Below are 23,627 nucleotides of genomic sequence, written 5' to 3'. Positions count from 1 at the left end.
AGCCTATTGCAAATTACATCTGGAGAATTCTCAACAGGACCTGTTAAACTAATTGCACATCCCCATTCAAGTCCCAATCTCTGCAGGAAGAAATGTTTAATTATGTCCTGAAAGGCTGAACCTAGAACCTTAATACAAGCTCTTCTACTATAATGCACTTTAATCATCTTCCTGAGTGAAAATAAAATCTGATACATCTTACCTTTCAAAATTTTAAGCCAAATGAACCAAAAGCTAGTGCAAAACCAAAGGAAGAAAATGCAATAACAGACACAGCTAACACAGATGCAGGGTTGCTGAGAAAGACTGAAATCAGTCTTTGGTCTCAAACCTTGAGACTCATAAAAGGAGAAGGAAAGAATTCAAAGGTTCACTATTGGTCAGAAAGGAAAACTGTTTGCTATATCTTTTGTATTTAAGAAAACAAGGTCCAACTCTTGATTCCTTCCACTGTAAATAGAACAGTGTTAGGATGCAAAGACTAAAACGCAAGAGGCTAAAACAACTGGTTGAAAGCTGTATGTTCCATGGGGTTTGCATGTAATGTTTCCACAATGCTGTTCATGTTTTGACACCACAACACTTTTTACTTTAGAGGAATCTTAACTGCTGTGGCCTCCAGATTCCCAGAAGTCAACAGGATCTTTTTCCAGTGACTTCACAACGGAATATACACCTATGTTTCTCTAATAGCATCTGTGCAAAATCCTCATTATAGAAAAGCCTTTCATTTCTGTGTCTCTCTATGTATTTCTTTTTTGTTTCAAAAGACCATTGCATGAGCATAACTTACTAGCAGAGCATACCAGAGACTGAAACAGGCAAATGGGATGTGACAATTATTCTGTGAAGCTCAAGGAACAGTATATGATGTTCTCAATTAACTTCTCACTAATTCATTTTCAGTGTTCCTGTCATCTGTTGATGACATAAACATAGACAGATCCTTTCCTTCTCTGGGCAGGACTACTTCTGTGTCACACTATACCTATGAAAAAACGGCACCACTCCCCTCAACAGCCCCATGCCTTCCTTGCTGAGTGTGCTTATTCCCCGTGGGCTGACAACTAAGAATGACATTTCTGAACTCCCTCCTCCTTGGTTTCTCACATATCACAGCCTCAACAAAGAAATTGCCATGCATCTTATTACTCACCTAACATTTGGTGGATCTGAATTCATGCCAGGTGTTGCACAAAGAGGCTTGTTTCCTTGAGTGTGGCTCCTGTACCCTTCTCTTGCAGGCAAACAGTACACCCTCTGGATAACGACTCGTACCTGCACCTCTCTCCATCCCACGGCTCCCTGGCTTTCAACCATGTCAAGCAGAGAATCATTAACAGCACTCAGTGCCAAGGGATGCTGTTTTGAATCACCGTTGTTAAGAAGTTGTGGAGCACAAGCAACCTGGTGAAGAAAACCCATTAAGAGAAACATTCCAGAGAACCTTGAAACTGTGTAGAGCTAGTGAGGAAAAAGCATGAAAAATCAAGTTGCAAGTGCAAAATCAGTTTCAAAATACTTACTGCTCCTAAGGTAACTTGCAGACTAGTGGTCAGTTATTTATTGTGTATTTTTAATAAACACTCAAGAGAGTTGCACACATGGTGTGCTCCTGTATTTAACTGGTGCTCTGCACTGAGCTAACTCAACCCCTGAGAGATGAAGGTGACACCAGCAGGAAAGCAGAAAACAGATATTAGCCCTTATGATTCTTCCCCTTGAATGGAGTTTCATTTTTACTTCTTTGATGTTCTGTTCCTTCCTCTTCTAAAAAAAGAGTGAAATTCATCTTGAATGCTTCCGGACTTTCAAATAAAGTTGGAAATGAACAGGTGTCTTTTATAGACTAGTAAGCTAGTCCTCAGACTTACACATTTCAATGGAAAATATTTCAAAGTAAAAGAATTAGATGATTAATGAAAAATACAAAACTTTTAAAGCAAAAACTTTAAAATTTTTTCACTACTTTAAAAGCATATTTTATTAATAAAACCTTCCAAACTTGCAAAATAAACTTCATGAACACTACAGTTTGCCTTAATCTAAATTAGTAATGTAATTTATCTTAATTTTAAAATAAATCTCTCTTGATAAAAATTGTATGCAGGTAGAGACTAACGTGGTCAATATATATATAGGTCCCTTTGCAGCATGAACCAAATTTCTATTTTTACAATGAGACCTGTTTTTATAAAAAACTGGATGCCAAGAAAGGTTTTCAGAGTATCACAGACTGTACCATAAGTGTTATACACCAATAAAGAAGAATTTGCAGTATTTAAAAGAAAATTGTGGTACGACACTACCCTTTGTCTACAAAGTAGTTGCAATAAAACTTGTCTACCAAGTTTTAAATGAAGTGGTTTGTTTGTTAGGAGCAATGAGGGGAACAAGTAAATTTTTCTGGTTTTCAAATACCACAGTAGAAACTTTTTACAAGTCAGAGTTGAAGCAAGAAAGGTGATTAGGATTTGATTTATGTAACTTTTTAATTCCCAGGCCTATAATGGGAATTATATATAAGGCAAACACAAAATGTTGACACTCATTGTTCCTCAAACTTGAAGGGCCAAACTTCTCAAATATTAAGAAGCATTTAGGTAGCCAATATAAAGCTTTTACAAGAGCCTTACTTTCAGAAAGTGCTGGCACAGACTATGAAGAAAACAAATCTCTTAAAATACCTCAGCTTGTACGACCACAGTTACAGAAATGCAGAGTCAGTAGTCATTTTAATACAAATAAAGTCAAAATGGGAAAGAAAACAAACTGAAGGGGTGGGAATGGGGGATGATGTTATCAACTGATGCTTTAAAGAAAGGATAGGATCGATACGGAAATGAGTTAAGATAAAGGAATAGGAAAAAGGAATGCTTATTTAAAATAGTATCTTGAGTGAGTTAGAAGAAAATAGCTATTTTTTAGCTATTCAGCTATAAAGAATATGAGAAAAATCAATGAAAAAAACAAGTTATAATTACTGTTTAGCACAGTAGTGAGATTTCAGCAAAATAACGTCACAGCAGTTCAGCATTTGGATGGACCAAAAGCCTCTACTAAGAAAATATTATTAAAGTAACCACTGCATATTAATTCAGCCTTGACTAAATGAAAGGGGAAACCAAACAGGTCAGTAATTTACAATTTTTGTTTTTCTTATGATTTCCAAACATCTGCTCACCAACTTCTTACTAAGTGCTTAATTGTGAACCAAATGGACCATACCTGATTATCTGAAGGTTCCTGGTGTAACTTATCATCAAGGTCATCTAGTCTGAAGGTCTGTGCCAAAGATATAATATTCTTCCTGATAAGCATCTTTTTAAGACCGTATGTCTTCTCTCTGGCTTCTGAATGTTCACTGAGTAGCACCTTCTGACTAAAGTAAGTGTTCATGATAACAGGAACATCTGCATTTTGGAGAAGCAGTTTTTGCCTGGAAAAAACAATTTAAGTGGTATCAAATCCATTACAAGTTAAACTACTGATAAGCACTATTTAAAAATGTGTGCTGCATTGCATTTCTCTCATCTTTTTTCTATATTTACCACCAAAACACTTCAGAGGTGTGTTATCCTAATTGCAAATTACCCATCCCACAGAGTTGGCTTGGCTCAGCCATCTTAGCTCAGGAATAGCCCTGGGAAATTGGAGATCCACTGCACCCAGGGACAAGTCACACATGGAAACCAGCTGAGCTGCTGAGCCCCATCTGGTTTCACACAAATGCTACTGGGTGTCTCTGTGTTGTTAGCACAGAGCACCAGGACCCTCTGCATACAGTTACTGAGGTGAAAGCCATGAACAGAAGACTATTAATCCTGCTCCGTGTTAATTCAGAGCACTGCTCCGCCGGACCCAGCCTGACCCTTGCAGGATGTTCTCCTCTGGTGAGTGCTTGCCACCAACCCAAATCCATTCTCATGCAGCTGGCAGCAACCTGCTGCTTCCTCCTCTATTTTTCTAAAAGCAAAATCCTATGTTTTTCTTACACTATGCTGTATATTATCTTGCCTGTGCATTTGTCACTGTAATAAATGTGCTCTCCTAGATCCAGTTTTGGTTTCTAGTGCCAATGTAAATTCCCAAACAGCTCCACAAGCAGCAATTTCTTACCCACCAGATTAGGGGAATGTTTGCAGAATCTCTAAACACACGATAATTTCATGCCAAAGCATGTGTTGATGTTGGGTTTTTCTTATGCTGGTATCACAGTTGCACATTTAGAAGTACACTTTTTACACTCAGAGGACACACATCTAATGAAGTCAGCTAACAAAACCAACCAGTAATCTCATTTTCTACAGACCATCAAAACAGACCAAAATCAACTTGGTGACTTTACCGCATTCTGAATTTTTCTACTATTGGATTTTTATCGCCTAGGAGTAAAACAACGCCTCCTGCCTTGGCAGCAAAGCTGTGCTGACCCGAATTCAGAACTTCACCCTCTAGACTGCTCAGCAGTTTTATTATGGAGATGAAGCAAGTTTCCACATCTGTGACATTGTTTCTCAAAATGCAACCATACAGAGTTAAAAAGCAAAATGAAACAATGAAACACTCAAAAATACTTATTTCTGATCTCAGTCCATACAAGATCTTCACCATGGTCTCTTTTATAACAGACGCCTTCGCTCTTTAGAGAGTGGATAGTAAAGGGAGATTGATGTATTCATATTTTCAAAGGCATAGGAAGAGTTGCAGCAAGTTTTAAATATAATCCCTGTTATTTTATAATTAGGAAAATAAAACAACAGCCAGATGATCTCTGCCTTTTAGGAAAAAAGGATACATTTAAAACTAAGCTCACAACTTAGAACTATGAATCACACATATAAATTATGAACAAGATGCATTGCTTCTACTGTGAACACTCAGAGATTATGATTTGAAACAGAAAAATCATGAAAAGTTACAGCATAAAACTAAGTCCTGAACTTCACCACAAAGAAGCCTTACTGCCATCTGTGAGCTCCCCAGATTTAGGAGAGCAGCAATTCATGTCTAAGGGACACCGAGTCCCTTGACTTCAGATGAATTTTCTAACAAAGCTCCCAGTTAAGAGCATGACAGTAGCTCATAAGGCTGCTGAACCGACATTGCTTGATAATTTTCTGCATTATGGGATTAAAACTGAGGAATTAGCTTGGTCAGCAAACTGAAACACCTCTGATTCTATGAGATTTTTAAACTGTCACTTATTCCCTTTTTTCTAGAGAACAGAAATGTATACAAAGCTTACTACAGATCTTGGAACAGTTTGGGCTGTCTTTATTTGCAGATGTGTAATGAAAATTTTAGCACCTTCTTTCTTGAGATGTCTGTGTTCAGACCCAAAGTAAACAGGAAATCTCTCTGAACACGAGACCATTACGTCACTAATGTCAGAAGAATGTTTGCTTGATCTAAAACATCTCATTCTCTAAAAAAAATACTGACGTTAGTAGCAAATCATTTGCAGAAACTTTGAGGTTTATGGTTTTATTTTTATTTTCCTGAGCAGGAAAATGTGATCAGGTTTTTAACTTTCTTTTTTTTTAAGGCAGGTAGGTTTTACTGATACCCAAGTGACGTGTGCCTTGCTTTTGCTCTGCTTATGCATTCCGTGTCTCGAGTACTTCTATAATCGCCAAGAGCCTTCCTGGTGAAGCACTCATTATGTCATCATATCTTTACATGGGTAATGCATAAAATAATGGCTAGTTGGTATTTCCACAAAGCAAAAATGGGGACATATATACATTTCCAGGAGAAGCTTCCCATTTCTTAAATGCAATTAGTTCACTAAAAACACTCTCCTGAAGAAATCACTTCTTTTAGTTTTAGCAAAAATGTGCACAGACTTAGCAGTAATTCTTCAGTTACACCAGAGGAATATTCACATATATCTACTTAAATCTTCCCTATTTCACAATGGACAGATGCCTCACGATGAAAAGAATCGGGAATAAATAGAAATAAATCCCAATTGAAAGAAATAACAAAAAAGTTTGTAATAATCTCATTATTTTGTGCAGTTAGATGGCTGAATGGAAATATTCAGTAAGTATATATACACATAGAAAACATAAAATTATTTATATTTTGCATACAATATATAGAATAATTGTACTGTTTATTTACATTATTACCAAGTTTTATATATATTCTTCAATATGAAGAATAAAATTATTAATATAGTATCAATTAATTGAATGAAAACTCTTTTTCCAGAAATTCTTTCTAGTATTGCTCAGCAAAATCAAGCTCTGTGGGATGGGACTGTCATCATGGCAGAAATCTCTGCATTGTCCCTGTATATTGTTTATACTTTTCTCTTTGCAACAAAGGCAACCACGCTAGAGACACATGTATACCTTAATTCTTTTTGTCTGTTTGACAGGTACAGATCAGAGCAAAGAAAGCCCAACAGGCTGGAAGATTTGGGACAAAAAAAATCCCTTCCCCAAGCAATCCCTGCATGTATTGCCCCTGTGCCTGAGACACCATAACTGATCACCTCAACTTTAAGCATCTGTTCCAGCTGCAGATTCCCTATACCCAGAAGCAGCCTTACTCTAGAATACAGAATACACTCTGTAGTATCCTCTTAGACATAAAGTGTTAAATCAGCATTGCAAGTTTTCTGTGACCTCTCTTAAATTGCTTCTTTTCTATCTCCTTCATTATATTTTAAAAGCTAGTTTTCAAAGAATGAGAGACATCATCTCATTCAGCTAACCACAGAGATGATGGAAAAAAAAAAAAAGCTCATCACAGATTACAAACCCCCCTGAAACAATCTCTTGTCCTCTCTGATTTTTTCTTGCTCAGCAAAGGATATTTAAAAGTTGGATTAGTAGTTGACTTCCTTTGTAACTGCCTTTAGACCTTTGTAATGACATGAAGTAGAGACTGGGAACATTCTATACTACAGGGCATTATTTTCCTGGTATGTAGACAATCAGCAATTGCTGTAACTGGTCACATGCTAAAGGAACATGAGGCAATAATGTTATTTTTTTTATTTTCCAGCAGCAGCTTGCTTCTCTGTCCAAGAACGTAGCTTTCTTTTTCTCTTCCTCCCTCCTACAGTGGAGGCTATCTGGGCAAGTAGAAGCAGGAGATGTCCTTACCCACTTCTACGTTAATTGTGGTCTGTCCCCATCCGAGATGCGAAACACTGCCGAACGTACAGCATGGCACCGGGTAAAGGAGCTGACGTTTCAATTTGGGGCAGGGTCTTAATCCTGGGGCAAACAATCAGTGGGTTTGCACTGTGGTCTGCCCTGCACAGCCCATCCACAGCCAGTGAGGAGTTGTGACTCCAGCAGCAGCGAGCTCACAAACCACACGCTTCCGCTCAGTTCTGCTGACATCAAACGGTGGTGCTGGTTCATGAACTCGAGAAGACTCTGGATCACTTTAAATTAGAGAATGTATTTTTTTGTTCACTCTCCCTGGCTATTTTACTGGGCTTTTGTTTTTTGTTGTAGTTTTTTGGTTTTTTTTCTTCCTTTACAAAGTGTAAAATGCCTAGAGTGGTTTTTTTTGAAGAGTACACTGCATTAAATGAACACTCTTAACATTTCAGTGACCTACAACTTGCACTGTAATTATGAAACAGGCTATTCTCAAGTCTCAGAACAATGATCTCTGTGTAAAGAAGGTTTAACATCCATCAAAGTAGCACAGCAGTAGTACATGTAGAAAAAGAGCGTGCCAGAGCCTTACACTGTTGCCCAGAAGTATGAGGAATCATCCCACATAGGAACAACATACAGGGCCCATCCCTGACTTCCTAGGAATCGCTTGTTTTATCCAATGTAGAGGAAGTTGCTCATGCTGCCTCTTGCTTAGGGTTATGTAGCATTTGCAATGCTTTATCTGTGAAATGCCCAAGAAATGCCTGAGCATTGAGCTAATGATCATTAGCTAAGAACTAAGGAACAAACCCTCCCAAGACCCCAAAAAACTTAACAAGTTCAGACAGATCTCTGCCCACCTATCACCCAAGGACAGTAACTATCTTCTCAGTATATACACCAAATCAACAGGCTGTTTGGGACAGACCTGCTTTCTGCCATGCCTAGAGATTGCCCAAACACAGAATTTTCATCTGTGAATGAGTAATCTCACCACTTGTGTGTGAGTCTCCATCAGCGTCATTGACTGCCCCTGTAACGCTGCACGGACACCGCAATTCTGAGTTCACTCTTTGACAGTACCTAACTTCTTCCCATGCCCCAATGTCAAAGACAGAAAACAAAAATCAGCTGCTATCTTTCTCTGAAATTATCTTATTCAAAGCAACAGATTACTGTGGTACAAGTTCTCAAGGCTGGTTGTACTCTTTTCCCTATGAAAAAACAGCACTAACCATCCAGACCAATGTCCAGAATCACATATGGCAAACATACAATTCTCAGCTGTGTCAGGTTTCCAAACAAATGTGGCTTTGGCACCTCAGAATAGCAGGTCTGCAGAAGATGTAACAACAAAAAGCTACCCAAGCTATGTCTGAAATGTCTGCTTTTAAAGTATGATACATTTTATTTGTGAATAGAACAGCTAGATACTTGTTTTGCTCCCCTACTGGAAAAATATTTTGTCTGAGGACTTATTCCATGACTGCAAGAGACAAAGAAAAGAACATGAAGCTGTTAAATGTATAGATTTGTTATAACCCAATCTGTCACCATTTGTCACTGAACCTTAAGCACAAAGCAAACTAAGAAAATCAGTAAAACAACACAAGTAATGAAAATAAATATTTTCTATTGCAGTGTAAGTTCTTTCTGCAAAATACTACTGTACTTTTCAACAAAATTACCTGTAAACCTAAGAAATCACTCCAGGAAGAAATTACAGTACACAAAGCCAACATTTTTATCACTATATCATTTTACTAATTTCAGAGTAATCATATAAACTAACCACTGGCTTGCCATAGTACTGCCTTTTGAAATATGACACCCTGTAGCATGAAAAAAAGTTGTATGGAAATGTTCACATTTAAGAAGAGCTCTGCTATAAAAAGCTTGTGGTTAACATTAAGCATTATTATACCACACACCCAGTGCTCTCACCTCTGCAGGGAGCTGCACTGTGTGCTAACTGAAGGGGATGTACAGGTCTTCTGAAGCAGGAAAGCACAGATGGATATCAAACCAAATCTCATCCACCTCCAGGAAATTATTCTAATATCAGGCTTTACAAAGACTGGAAAGCAGGGAAGTTTCTCAGAGCTCTCCAGCCACTTATTTTTGGCTACGAAGAAAGCACCTGAAATTTCTAGCATTCTGGACCCAAATTCATCATGATAAGGCTTAACCTTTGGCACCACCAAAACATAAAATTCCACACAGAGGTAGTGCTTACATACGAAGTGGCATGGAAATGATCTCTTGAGCTTACTGGGGTAATACCTTTGAGAGAATTCACTAAAACTCTACTCCAACTGGGATGCTGAGATTTTTTAAACACCTAATATGTAAGTCAGACACAAAACAATTAGTATTAAAAAACCTGCACACAATAAAGCATTAAATGGGAAAGTTGCTTTAAAAACAGAACAAAACCACTCCCTCACACACAGTATGAGGGTGTTACAAGTAAGTAGGGGGATATCAATATCATGGTTATCTTTTCATAATCAAGATGTTATGAAAGAATTCCAATCTGTGTGTTTACCCCATAGATCAACTTGTGTGACTAGCCATGAGCTCATCATTCAGATTACTTCTTCCCTCTGTTCCCAGTGCTAAACTGCACGTAGGGTTTGAGGTGGCTGAGGGAGCCACCATACACAGAGGGACATACCAGAGGGATTCTGAAAGGAGAGAAAAAGGAAGCAAGCAAACTGCAAAGTGATGTCATATCAAAACTTGTGGTGAGTGTTAGAGAGAACAAAAATGGCTGCACTGGTGTGAGATCAGAGGCCTACCTACCCCATAATCTAGCTTAGAGCAGCAAACAGCAGATGTTTGAAGACTATGAAAATAAAAGCTAGCACCTAGTGAAAGTTCTGCAGAACACTGATAACTTCTAAAAACTTTCAGCTTAGGGACTTCCTAAGGCAGAAGTAGTATCATTGTATCTAACAGTCTTGGGTAGACTTTTCTTCCAGGAACCTATGTGCCTGCTTTTTGACCACTTGTACATTGACAGCATCCACAACATCCTGCAGCATCCACCATGCTCTAGAGTCTAATTACACGCATCTGAGAAACCACTTCCTTTGATTTGTTTTGATCTGTCACCTAGAGGTTACATTGCTGCCCCCCACTTCTTGTTTTTAAGAGGCAGTGAACAATCATCCTTCCTGATGCACTTCCTAATATAGACCTTTATCACATCCTCTCCCAGCCACTGCTTTCTCAAGGTGAAGAGCTCTAGTCATCCTAGTCATTTCTCACAGGGAAGCTGCTCCATATATCTCTTCTTGTCACTCTTCTCTGGTATTTTTCCACTTCTGCTACATATCTTTGATTTGGAAGACTGAAATCCTAATGCAGAAATGCACCACGAATTTCTACAGCGACATCATGATGGTTTTGATGCCATTTCTAGTCAAGCCTTATTTTATCATGTATTTTCCTGATCATTAAATGAAGACTAAGCTGACATATTAATGAAGCAACCAGAACACTAAAAACACATTCCTGGATACCAACAATCCAGAGTCCATCATTTTGTATGTGCACTTCACATTTACCTACAATTTCCCAGCAGGAGAGCCTAAGTCCTTCCTCCAGCCCTAGTTTTAGAGCACTATGAGGATGAACACATTCCCCTGTCCATAGGATTGTGAGGATGACAGCATGCCATTAAATACAAACATGCATAGTGTTCTGTTGTACAAAAGGTGTCCAATTCTCTGTTTTTTTCATTGGTACCATGGAGATTTGAGGCAACAGCTTACACCAACAACTCCTCTGCCAGTGGATGAAAGGTCAGGAGTGTTGCCATTCTGCCACCATTACACACAATGTCACCACTCCTGAGGTATCAGGAGAAGCTGCTTCTCACACCAGAACTCTGCAATATCCACCCAAGCAGCTGAGGGCCATGTGTTAAAATGAAGAACTTGAACTTGAGACCTTCTGACCAAGGTATGGGGAGTAAGGGTACTTTGTTGGTTGGTTCAAGTTTGGAGGACTATTGGAGAAACTTTAATAAATAAATGCCATTTTAAAATGCATTGTTCAATGTTTTGCAGAGATTATTAAGAACACTGTCCTCTTTTTCCATAGACATTTGGCATTTGCTATTGGCAAAGACTCCTTACAAGTCCAGTCTCGCATTCATGCTCACAGGTGTCTTCACATGCACAGCAGCAAGAACAAATAACTATCCCTGAGCAAACTTCAGAAAGACAGATCAATATACACATATGCTCGATTTTATTCAAATATTTTATTATCAAATCTAGTATTAAAAAAACCCCAGCACAACTACTAAATAATCAAAAATCTTCAATCAGACTTGTTCTTATAGCCCTATCTTGTTCTGGTACTCATTTCTGGGCATTTCCTATTGTTTCTTCGCCAGGCCATGAAGCAAGACCAAATTCTGGTTTTATCTGGTGAGGTCACTTTTTATCCAGCCAAATCCAATGCTGTCAGCACAGGAAGAGTAACTGAAAGTAGCAGTCGTTCTGGGTTCTCTGGTAACACAACTGGGTAGTGAGAGCTTGCTCTGAGCCACAGAGCACAATAGCAAAGCAGAACACTCCTTCTGAGCTGGTCAAACTCTGCTTCAAGCAAGAAGATGCCTCAAGTAGCCTGGAGGTCTCAATGAATATCATCAGGCAAGGTGAAGTGGCTGAATCCCTGGTACAGAAAGCTGCCCTGCAGAGCTCCACAGGTCTTTAGGCAGGTTATAGACCAAGTTTTCCTCCACTACAGTCCACTTCAGCTTTACTGAGCTGAGAAGAATCCTTTTTTTCACTTTATTTGCTGCCACTATTGATAAATGTGTAACAAAAGTAAAGGTGGTGTGGATAAGCCAGGTAGCATAGAAATCTCTTTTAGGCAAAGTCCTTTCTGCAGTAATCCACACTCACAACAATCATCAGTGAAAATACAGCAGTGCTAGTGACCAGAGTGGAAACTTCTTTACCAAAACATCCTGGCAGAGACATAGCCTAAGTGAAACCTTCTGTGCAAGGAAGTTCAGCATCTCAGCCTGCCACAGAAACACTGACCGTATGAGATAAAAAAAATACCTTTCTTCTTTTTAGGTTAGAAAACAGCCCTCAATGGTGTGTGTACTTTGAAGTTATCACTCACAAGAATAACTTTCAAAGCTTCATTTTGCCTCTATGCAATACCACATATCTTCTCCATTAAATCACCATAGGTGGATTCTATGGCATAGCTCTCTCAGTCAAAACAAGGAAAAGCACTTTGAGAAATAACATTTACACTCAACGTTCTCCTTGATGATTTTTTCTTTTCTGAAAATCTTAGTATTCCTGTGTTACTTTAAAGACATAATTGCACAGAACAAACAAAAAATTGTAATTCTAATATTGAAATATTATATGGTCTACAGGTCACTGCTAACTTGGCTTGTTTTGTTTCACTGAACAGTTGCAATGACACTTCGCAACCAGATCACATCAGATATGGGAGAGTTTTCCTACTGCATCACACTATTATGTGCTCAAATTTCTTTTTCAGATTCATGTAAGAGGGCTGGTGACTCAGCAGAGCAGAATAAATAATGCAATGAGATGGATGAACCCCTGGATTGTTTTTTTGTGATCCTATTAGACTTCAGAGGCTACACAGCTTCAGCATGTTCTAGGTTTACTTTTCCACATCAAAGAATATTTATTTTTAGAAGGAAACAGTCTTTTATGCTTCAGAGAGAAAAAAAGTTAGATGTATAGTGGAAAGATGAAAGCCCTTATTATTATTTTTTTTTTAAAGTACATGCAGCCCTGCTTCAATTTACTATATTTAAAATACTCCAACATCTACCAACCCAATAAGTTTACCTACCACAATCATCTGTGTTGCACAGTCATATGAACACAACTCCTTAAAACTAATCAATCAAAACTAAACATAAGCCAAGCAGAAAGAAGAGGCAAAATACCAGACATGCCATTAAAGAAATAAAACCTAAGAACAACTTTTTCAGGACAAGAAGGAGATCTGTATTTTCTTAGAGGACCTAAGAAAACAGAATTGCAACTCGAGTCATTGCTTGAAGCACTACCACAGTAAAACCTCTACAAGCCTGATACAAACACAACTGCCAAAAAAAAGGGCCATCAATAACCTCTGAAAACTGGAAAGAGTCCTGGCAGCAATGAAGTTGTGACTTATGAGCACATAAGGGACAGTTTTCTGATAAACCACTTCAGCTAAAGCTCTCTGTGGAAGCAACCCACTTCCAAGGCAGAGGAGCATTTTGTAGCACTCCTATCTCTCACTATTGCACTCTGCCCTCCCCTGCCAAAAAAGCAGAAACAAAGTCTTTGAAGTTGTGGGAAAACACCTGTGAAAACATACAGATTTTGGAGAAAACTGGTGTGAGAGACATAAGGTGGAAGGTGTGCCGTCACAGACATCTTGGCCCTGGCAAAAACCCTGAAGTTTAAAGTGAGAATGATATTCCAAAAACAATAGCAAAATTTGCCAGTCCAGAGAAATGTTTATGCAATAAAGGGTGAAACAACTCCACTACACACACATTTCCCAAGCAAACAACCATAAGTTAATCGAGGGCTCAAATATATCCCATAGTGTTTAACAATGGATGGCATCCCTACTCTCAGGCTTGGAAGCTGCATATCAAGTTTTGGAAGAAGGGATTTTGCAGCCAGATTTGAAAACCTGAGAAATATTAACCTAAAGAAGGAATGCTGCCTGACTTCCTATAAAGGAATCATCATGCATTTCGTTTTTCTTTTCCATGCTGTCCACTCTCCATGTACCTCCACTAAAATAACAGCAAATGCAGTATTGCTGTACAATATCCCAGGCTTTACGTGATGTACACAGGATCTAAATGGCCCCACTTTTTGAGCCGAGTCACAGGATATCACAGGCAAAACCAGGAGAGGGAAAAACAAAAAAAAGACAAAAATGATCAAGCTTCAGCAAAACTACCTGCCTTATCTCCCTCTACAGCTGAAGCACTAGTGGTAAGAAACCATCTTCTAAACTCCAAAAGAAACAAGTTTGTGCCAGCAGATAATGATCCTCACATATAAGTGGAAATTTTTCATTTTTTCCTACTGTGGTGGCAAGACTCTCCCCGATTGCTTATGCATTTATTTTGTCTTTTATTTAAAAGTGTTTCCTCCTCTTTTTCATCCAGGCCAAGGGCCATCTCCTTTCTCAAGGAGGGCATCCTGGTCTGCAGCCGCCCTGCCAGGCCCTTCCTGCAGTGCTCCTCCTGATCCTGGTGCTCTATGAGGGAGCAGAGCGCTTCATACTCCCATTCATCTGGAATTCAAGATGGACCTGAATAAAAATGATTCCCTTGCTCAACTGCATCACTAAGCAGGACGTGGAAAAAAACATATATAAATGCAACGATACTAGATCAGTCTTGCTTTAAGTTCTACAAGTGTATATATTTAGGATATTGTATTTTGACATGTATGTACATATCTTGTTTTAAAACAAAGTTACTTGTATTCTTTACTCTCCTGTCTATCAGTTGTTTAAAAAAAAGAATCATACCTGAAACCACTGAAAAACTGTCTAGTACAAATACTGTTCAAAGAGGAGTGAGTCTCTGGGCTGATTTCCTGTATGTAAATGTGCTCAGCTGAAAAAATGTCCAGGGCATGATTCCCAGACTATGGTACAGGAAAAAAGAGGAGTTCCCTGGCTTAGTTAAGATCAGAAGGAAGACACAAGGGACTCATCCAGGGAAAAGAGGCCAGTCCGTGACTCTCGTATGTGCATGCACACACACACACAGAAGTGCAGGCACATGTGTGTGCGCTCCCCTCCCTGCCTTGCCTCTGCCCTGGGGGAGGGGGTGAGCTGGTGCAACATCCCCTCAAGGGAACAAGCTCTTGAAAGATCTGATATGACATTTTTACATTCAACCGACTGCATGCAACATTCCTTTAAAAAAAAAAAAATTATCTGTTTGCTTGCTTGAAGCGTCACAAAGATAATATTCACGTCTGTGACCCTGACTGTCTCTGGTCAAGAGGCAGAGAGATTGTGCAGACTGTGTTGCCTTCCAGCACCCCTGGGACGCCTGCCAGAGAACAGAGCTGCTGTCCCAGAGGAGAGGGTCAGATCCCCTAGCCTTCAGCTAACACTGTTAGCACTCCCTCTGGTAACTGCTGAGGAGGTGAATGGCGCACACAGAGGACTTGGCCTGCACAGCTCTACACCTGTGTTACTGATGTACACTGCAAAAACTCCAGTGTCCTCAATCTGGGGAAAAAGTATTAATTTTTTCCTTTAGAGAACCTTATCCCCACATCACTTGTCTTTCCATTTCTTCTTTATCATTGTTGACCTCCAAATTCCTACACCACCACCCTCTTTCAGCATCTACCAAAACATTCGTATCTGTTTTCTACATTGCGGTTACATGTCCATGTGGGCTGAAAATCTTTTAAAGAATCTTATTTAAACACAGCTTCATCATTCAGATACTGTTTGGGCAATGAGCTATGCAGAGCCAAGCAGCATTACAGAATCTTATTTCAAAGCCTGTTTCCACTATCGGAGCACTCATTTTAAAGTGAATCTAAATTACTGCCTTTCCCATAAAAACTTGCTTAAGTGCATTTTAAGAGAAATGTTGCCAAGTGCAGAAATGCAACCTCTGCCCTTGGAAGTCCTTGAACTAAAGTTTGCTGAAGGCTGCCAGGTTAATCCAGGGCAGAATGAGTCTGTGTTTGTTCAGTCCTCCTGCTCTCCCACCGAACATGCACTCCTGGAGATGGGATACCCAGATAAGCAGAACTACAATTTCACCTGATAGGGCTGATCTGTTCATCACACCCACCACTGTTTGCCTCCACACCAGTACGGACATAAACTAACAAAAAAGCTGATTGTCAAAAGCATAATGCGCATTTTTCTATGTCTCAAGCTCATCCTGCCATGACAGTGGTCTGTATAAGACCTCCTGCTGCCACAGACCATGACCACAACTGAACACGTAATATAAGTTTGCATGGCTACATATATGAGCAAACAACTCCCTAATTTTCTAAACTCATCACAGAACACATGAAAAGCTTGAGATGCAAGCAGATTTCACCTTTTTTATTCTAAGCTTTTTCTGGGACTGCCATTTTTATTTAAGTCTCCTCTTTAAAGATTAAAAAAATTTTTTTTGAAGAAATGCAAGGCCTTACTAAGTCCAGGAGTGGTTACCCAATAGAGAGCACCAAAATGTATATCATCCACTCTGTAACCCACATGCTCCTCCTCTCACTTCAGAAGGCAGGGTTTCCAGGGCACCCAGAATTTCTGGCTATGTCTGATCAGAAGAGAACACATTAGGTTAGAAAGCCTCTTAAAGTCATCCAGGGAGCTTCTCCCCTGCACTGCCAGAGGGTATCTGGATTAAGGACACACAATAAACACAACTGTGGCAGCTTAGCAGTCATTTGTACACTTTTCCAAGCTACCTTTTTCAGGTTCTTAAATCACCAAAAACCTGGTCTAATAGCCACCAAACACTTTTTAAAATGTGGTAAAATCACCTATCCACTACAAAATATGTAGTTATGCAATTTTGTTGGCTTACTTCTGTTCACATAATACAGCTGCATACAAATTGCTGTTGCATTTTAATAAAATTGTAACGTTAACAAGGTCCACATGAAAAGCACAAGTAGCTAAAACTTTGAGTAGGCATAGACAAGAAAAAAGACTATGCTAGACCAGAAAACATAGCAAAAGAATATTGAAAATTAGTAATTCAAGCAGCAGAATGAATGGCTGATAAAATTTTAAGCAAACACTTTGCCTCTGTGCTCACTTCTTCTATCATCTTCTCTGCGGGTGAGCCTTTACTGTGCTTCCATTGCACTGAGTCTTGGACTGTATCAAGAAAGCTACACTTTCTGAAAGGGTAATAATACCTTTTTGCTGCCATAACACTGCAGGTGGGAAGATTAAAAAAATTAAAAATCCATCTAAACATAGACCCACTATTCAATACTGCCTTCATTTTTTGTTTTGTTCTCGCCTTTTTTTCTTTCTTCCCAGAAATATTCTTGCCAGCTGTTTTGCTGTCTCTCAGTATTCCAACAGTGACCAAACATCACCATGTGGTGCTGGATCTCAAAGGCAGAATTAAGATTAACAGTGTTATGATTGAGTGCCAGCTGAAGAAATGCAGCTACAAAACCAGACTGTGGCTGAGAGCTCATGGCCCCACTCAAGATGCCCCTGAGCATTAAAATTTTCACCCACTTCCCCCCAGAGCCAGGAAAGGGATGGCACTTCCAGAAAGAACAGTCACCCTAGGATGATAAAAAGAGTTTCAACATTGAGACTTATGAGCATTGTCTGATTCTCCAGTCAAAAAACATAATTCAGCTCTATGCTGATACATGCACAGGAAACCTATACATGGAAAATGCAGGTCAGATGAAGGCCAGTGGGATAAGGACCACAGGTATGTGTAGCCATGGTACCTCATGCTCAGGATGGAAGATATTCCACAGGCTGGCACATTCTTCAAATAGCTTTTCAAAATAATTGTTACCACTTAGACCAGTATAACTTACAACAAGTTAAGCAAATAAAATAAATAAATTCCCTAGTTGTGTCCCTTAACCTCATCTACTTATCTTGAAAAGCAAGTCAGTTAGCTTTACTTCCAGTGCTCCTCACTGCCAGACTAAGGTTGCTATGGGGCACACAGTATTTGATTAAAGCAATTATATCTACTGGCATATACATATGTGTTTGTTTCATGCCATGGAAATATCTCTATGCTTTTCACAGAAACTGGATATAAAAGTTACATGTGGAAAACCCAGTACCTGTGAATGCCCTCCTCCCAAACTGTAAACATAGCAGGAAACTTCTAATGTTTGTTTGAAAACACATGCCCTAAGTGATAATCCTGATGGAAAAAAGGAAGCAATTTTGCTTACTCTTTGCCTTCAGGTGGCTCATTAAAACACCTCTTATAAAAAGAAAGAGGATATGAGTCTCTCTTGACTTTATGCTGAGGCTAACCATCTTCGGGGAAAGATCCTGGCAGCAAAAGACTGTAAACTCAATTCTTTGTTTTAATTTAGAATTTAATTTGTCAGCAAAACCAAAGTTCATAAAGAAGGCAAATTTTGACAAATTGCAACTGCCATGAGCTCTGCTAAGAGCAGGATGTAACATGAATGTGATTCTTCAAGAGAACAAATTATAATCATTGCATCCAAACAAAAAATGCTTACATTAATAAGTTTATTCTATAGTTTGCCAACTCTTCAGGCTGGCTACTAAGGAGAATTTGCTAACCTCATATTCGTAAGATAAAGTGATCTGCAGCACATCTGCTACATGTCAGCAGGACAAGATGACAGTTGTCCTGTTGAGATTTTGGATTACAGTTAGCCTTTTCTTGGACTATAGCTATAATACCTTAAATCTGAGCTACCTCTAAACAGAAAAAGGTAATATAAGCAAAGCAGTTTTCCAAATCTCAGAAACCTTGGTCACCCGAGTCATTTGCACCAACAGAGAAAATGTTTGCTTATAAAAATAGTAATTTATTCATGTATCTAAAATAAAACACAGCAGATGTACTAGGTACAGACTAAGAATGTCTGCTGCTCATTTCAGCTATAGTATAAAAGCAAATGCTTAAGATACACTGTGTCAAGTGGACGGGTAGCATGGTAGATTCTGCAGGGAAATGTAATCTATTACATTAGTATTACAAAGATATCAGTAAATAGCTGGAGATGTTCAAAGCCTGAACACTTATCAGACACTCACGACTGGGACTTACCTAGCTAACTTTATCAACTAGTCCCCTAGTCTGTCTTTGCAAAGTCTAGCAAAAACAAACTTCAAAATGAAGTTCATTTGATGTCCTTAAGAGGAGAGGAGACACACTTCAGAAATGCCAACTTCCTTCTCCCTGATTCCTACAAAAGGATGACAGGCCCATACTTGCACAACTGTACCACAGGTGCCTTGAGTTGAATGCTGCCTGCCAGGCTGCTCAGGCAGGGCCGCACAGCACGGAGGCAATCTGTAACCCAGCAATCCCCATGCCAAAACAGGAGAGATGAGCTCTGCTGTGGTTCTCACAGCATCAGCTGCTCTCAGCTTCGCAAGCTCCATCATCACATCATGGGAGGCTTCACTGGGTTATGAAAAATCATAATGAAATCTTACTACAAACTGCTCCCTGTCTCCTGTAATTAAATGTACCTCTTGCCCAAGAGGGAGATCTTCCCCATCTGTGTCTCCTTGATGCTGGGAAGAGGGAGGTCTTCTCATCATCTACTTTTGTGGATAGAGAGATACAGCTAAGGAAAGAGATCTGCATTCCTATTTCTGTTTTCTTTCACTTTTCAAATATGAAAACACTGTTGTAGAACCGCATGAAAATTGAACTAAATCACTCACAGAAGAAACCACACAGTTTTTTCCACATCCCACCAAATCAGATGTCATGCATCAAGGAGAACACCCACTTGAAAACTGGCACAGTATCACATCATAGAAGTGCACTCCATGTTTTCCTAAATAGGTCCAAACTCTAGGAGATGAACTGATGAACAGTTGTACAAATGGGAGTAACACTAGTGTTCAGCACAGCCCCACACAGAAAAAGTGCAAGTGACTCCAAAGAAGCAAAGAGCACAGCAGATGTAGCAAGGGTACAGCCATGGCCATAGAGCCAAGAAGTGCAACACACCTAGGAGCACATGGTGTGCAGTTCATTTTCCTCCAGACCCAGCTGCAGTGCCCCTCTCAGCTGCTCAGCACCAGGTACTGCCAGGACCTTACCACCCCTATGGCAGAGTTCCAATCCTTCCAGTGCAAAGGCAGCCAGGTCATCAGGAACTGACTTAAATCATCAGTTCCCACTCAGCTCTCAGATTTCACACTAATGTGCATGAAGGACTTTCACACATTCATCTCCACTCTCTGCTGGCATGGGGCAATGGTGTCCAGCAAGGCATCCGGAGTGAGCAGGCAGCGAAGCCAGCAGTGCCAGTGGCAATCCACACTGCAGACAGACTCGCTGCAGCCTCCCTTCCGCCTTTGCCTCTCTGTTACTCTGGGATAGGCTTGATCTTGCTGAACCAATTCAATCAGTAGTATGTCAAAAAGTCATACCCCTCCCCCCTCCCCATCTTTTCTAAAATGTATTTTCTGATTAGTTTTCTACTGGTTTAGTGATATGGATCACCAGCGCCCAAGCACTACAAGATGATCCAACGCTGCAAGCACAGGCAATGGCCAAACTTTGCCCTATATAAACACTTTACGTAAGTCACTGAAATAAATTATGCTGCAAATTATGAGTAAATTATGCTGTAAAGGGGTAAAAATTCTCCTACATTTGTTCAGGACAATCAATTCCTTTTTTTTCACTGCCAATCCACATTAGACTGGTAACTGTACATGCTGCTTGCAAAATGCTCTCTGAACACTTCAAGCAGACATGGCTCCTATTGTGCTACTGGGCTACAGTTTATTATCTTGTTTTTTTCTGCTTAATGCAGTTATTTTTTTGAGAGGACAGAACAGAGTGAATGAGGATAAAGCAGAGAAATAAACAGGAGCCAAAATCTCTCCCTGTCTACAACAAAAACACGTCACTAGCAACCACAAAGGATATTAAAATCAACAGATAAAGGTCAGATAAAGCACAAGATAAGGTAGTACGTACATTAATATCTCAAAGATGCTATTACAAGGTTAATCAGTTATGCTGGCAAGATTTAGATTTGAGCTATTTGGTGCCTAAGAAATATAATCAAAACAATTTATTTTTACTTTATAAACAAAATGTAAATCAGCCATGAAATTACTACTTCACAGAACAAAATTAATATCATGCAATAAAATCTCAGTTTAGAGTCACAGCTCCCTAGGGATTTTTAAACTAGTACAGCTATACACAATACAGCTGCTCCAATGTAAAGAAGAACCCCAAGTTTTTAACACAGGTAAGCCTTGTGCCAGCTGATGGCAAAGAGAAGAGAGCTTGATTTATTATATTTTTGTCCTCATTTAGTTACAGGGTCTACCCTTGGCTGTTTTCGGGAATGCTACTGAATACCGTGAACTAGAGGTTTCTTTACATTTTCATCTGACAAAAATCAGAAGTTCAGTATTTGCATTATGACTGATTCTGCAATTTCTCTTAACTTTTGATCGTACTATATTTGTATGACTGAAACTCAGAATAAAATGTCAATTGCCTGTTTCACCTAGGGGATGGCTCAAGATTTTCTGTGACTGTTCAACACAAGGGTGGCTGATTCTTGAGCTGAGGGGAAATTATTTAGGCTCATGCCACTACAACAAAACAAAGAAGAAAAGCAATTGACAATATTTGTTCAGAAATCTTTGTAATTGCAGCTTTCACAGCAGTAGCTCTTGAGAAGGACTTGCAGGCACAAATCAAAACACAGTGCTTTTCCCCAAGGCCTGTCTGTACTCTTGGCAGTGCTCTCCCTTAAGCCTGCTCAACATAACGAGGAATCAGAGTCTCAAAGACAGGGTTAAGTCTAATTCTTCAGCCAGATACATCAAAGGGAAAGTTACCATGAGTATAACATAAGCCATATTTCAGTATTTAAGAGCCCCGTATACAGCTTAAGGAGAACTTGAACTCCACCTTTATCAAACTATTACCTCTGCTATGTATTATTCACACAGCGAGAGTCTTAATTGCCCAGACACTCTGCCAACTCTCTCCTCTCTGTTGAAACCAACCACACAAATCTAAAACGCCTATTTTCAACAGAAGTCTACTGAAGCACCCACTAGAGATATTAGTTGTCAAGTGTTAAGCAGAGAGTTTCATATTTCACAAATTACAGATTTATACATTTCCATGAGCCTGTCAGTGTCTGTGTGTCTTGGCAATAATAGCAATCCCTCCTTTCCCAGCCTTCAAGGGAAACACCTTAATTCCCTGGTTTGTTGATTGTTTGTAAGCATATGTGGGTGTATTGGCCTCTAACAGACAAAGAAAGTGCATAAGGACATCAAGGTAAAGCTAAACTGAAAGAAAGACTTTCCCATTTAGTACAAAACACTAATCAGTTCCAACACTCTCACTTAACTCACTGGAATTAAATACACAGCAGTGCCGCTGGAACTGCATTTCCAAAGCGCAATAATCTTGTATTGCAACCATTCACTTTATAACAATGTTTTGAAAAGCTAATGGTTAATTTAACTGCAAAACCTTGTATCTCATGCTATTAAGCAATTCATTTTTGCTCACCTGTTGCTTACTGCTTCACTGTTGCTGATATGCCACAGAAAGTCTGGAAATAGGAAATTGTTTTAAGCTAGTCCTGCAGATTTTAAGACGGCAATCATGCTTAGTGCAGGTTCAAAACAGAAAGGAGAACATTAGTGAATTCTCTGAACCTCTTTGCTAAACAGACAGATTTGCTGAACCAACTAAACCTTCCTCAGGACACTTAGCTTTAGAACAAGATTGAGCTAGTGGCACAACAACTGGAAACCCAGCAAACAAAGTGCTGTGTCTACAAGTGCAGGATGTCTCCTCTACCGAACAAGGCATTTCATAAAATTAAAATGGTTACTCCATCAACATCTAAAGACGCAGGTGGTAAGCTACCTGGAAACAATGTCTAGTTCTTTAACAGTACCTTTTCCTTGGAGATTTTATAGTAATGCACAAAAATTAAAAAGTTCACACAGCAATACTAATTAACAGGCATGTTACAACGTCTGCTTTAGTTGAAGTGTTTTTTCCTTTACCTCATGAAATGAAAATAGAACATAGAGAAGATAGTAATTTGTCTAAAGGAACACAGAAAAGGAACCTCTAGGTTCACAACACCCTCAACCCATGGTTTGCCCCCACCCCTCATTTAGGCTGACAAGTCTGTGGGTTGTGCTGCAGACCAGGTCAAGGACTCATTCAACTTGGAAAAATAGAAACAAAAACCTCTCCCTTCAAAAAAAACAAAACAAAACAAAACAAAAAAAAAAAAAAAAAACAAACAAAAAAAACCAAAAAACCCACCAGCTTATAGCTGGAGCACTCCCCATGGTCAGATCCAGGTCTCAGCATAGCCCAGTCACTGTTAGGCTGGCAGAAACAAGGTGTGCCATGGAGCAGGAGCAGGGTCCAGTGGAACAGTTGGAAGAGGCCAGAATAGCTGAGGCAAGGATTTATCCCAGATCTTGACCTGAAGTGTCAGAGCGCTTGGTTCCCAGGGAAATCTCTAATGTATCATCCTCTACCTCATACCCTTAAAACTCCCTACACCAAAGGATACATTCAAAGGGCAACTTCCAAAGGAAACATGCTATTCGAGGCTTGTGCTAATTGCAACTTGTTCCTTTGTAGTTGCAATAGACAGCCAGGAACTGCCTGTGTGTGCAATAGCTGCTTCCATCACTTTTCTAATGGAACGTAGTTCCTGTCAAAACTGAAGCACAGTCCCCATCCGAAGC

At 39.5% G+C, this 23,627-nt stretch overlaps 1 protein-coding gene across 4 annotated transcripts in view; it reads right to left on the bottom strand.

Annotated features, from left to right (window-relative positions):
- SPIDR (scaffold protein involved in DNA repair) overlaps positions 1–23,627 on the bottom strand; it is a 196,521-nt gene that overhangs the window by 65,263 nt on the left and 107,631 nt on the right. For all 4 annotated transcript variants that reach the window (XR_011148374.1, XM_069004711.1, XM_069004710.1 and 1 more), the window contains exons 9-10: positions 3,229–3,439; positions 1,157–1,407 (exon numbers count right to left, since the gene is read on the bottom strand). Coding sequence is in view for 3 of the 4 variants with exons in the window: in XM_069004711.1 (XP_068860812.1) it covers positions 1,157–1,407; positions 3,229–3,439 (462 nt within the window). In the remaining variant the exon portion in view is untranslated. The remainder of the gene's footprint in view (positions 1–1,156; positions 1,408–3,228; positions 3,440–23,627) is intronic.

This window comes from Aphelocoma coerulescens, chromosome 2, assembly GCF_041296385.1.
Source record: "Aphelocoma coerulescens isolate FSJ_1873_10779 chromosome 2, UR_Acoe_1.0, whole genome shotgun sequence".
Classification (NCBI taxonomy): domain Eukaryota; kingdom Metazoa; phylum Chordata; class Aves; order Passeriformes; family Corvidae; genus Aphelocoma; species Aphelocoma coerulescens.
The sequence above is the reverse complement of the archived record's forward strand: the minus strand, read 5'-3'. Positions and strand labels throughout refer to the sequence as shown.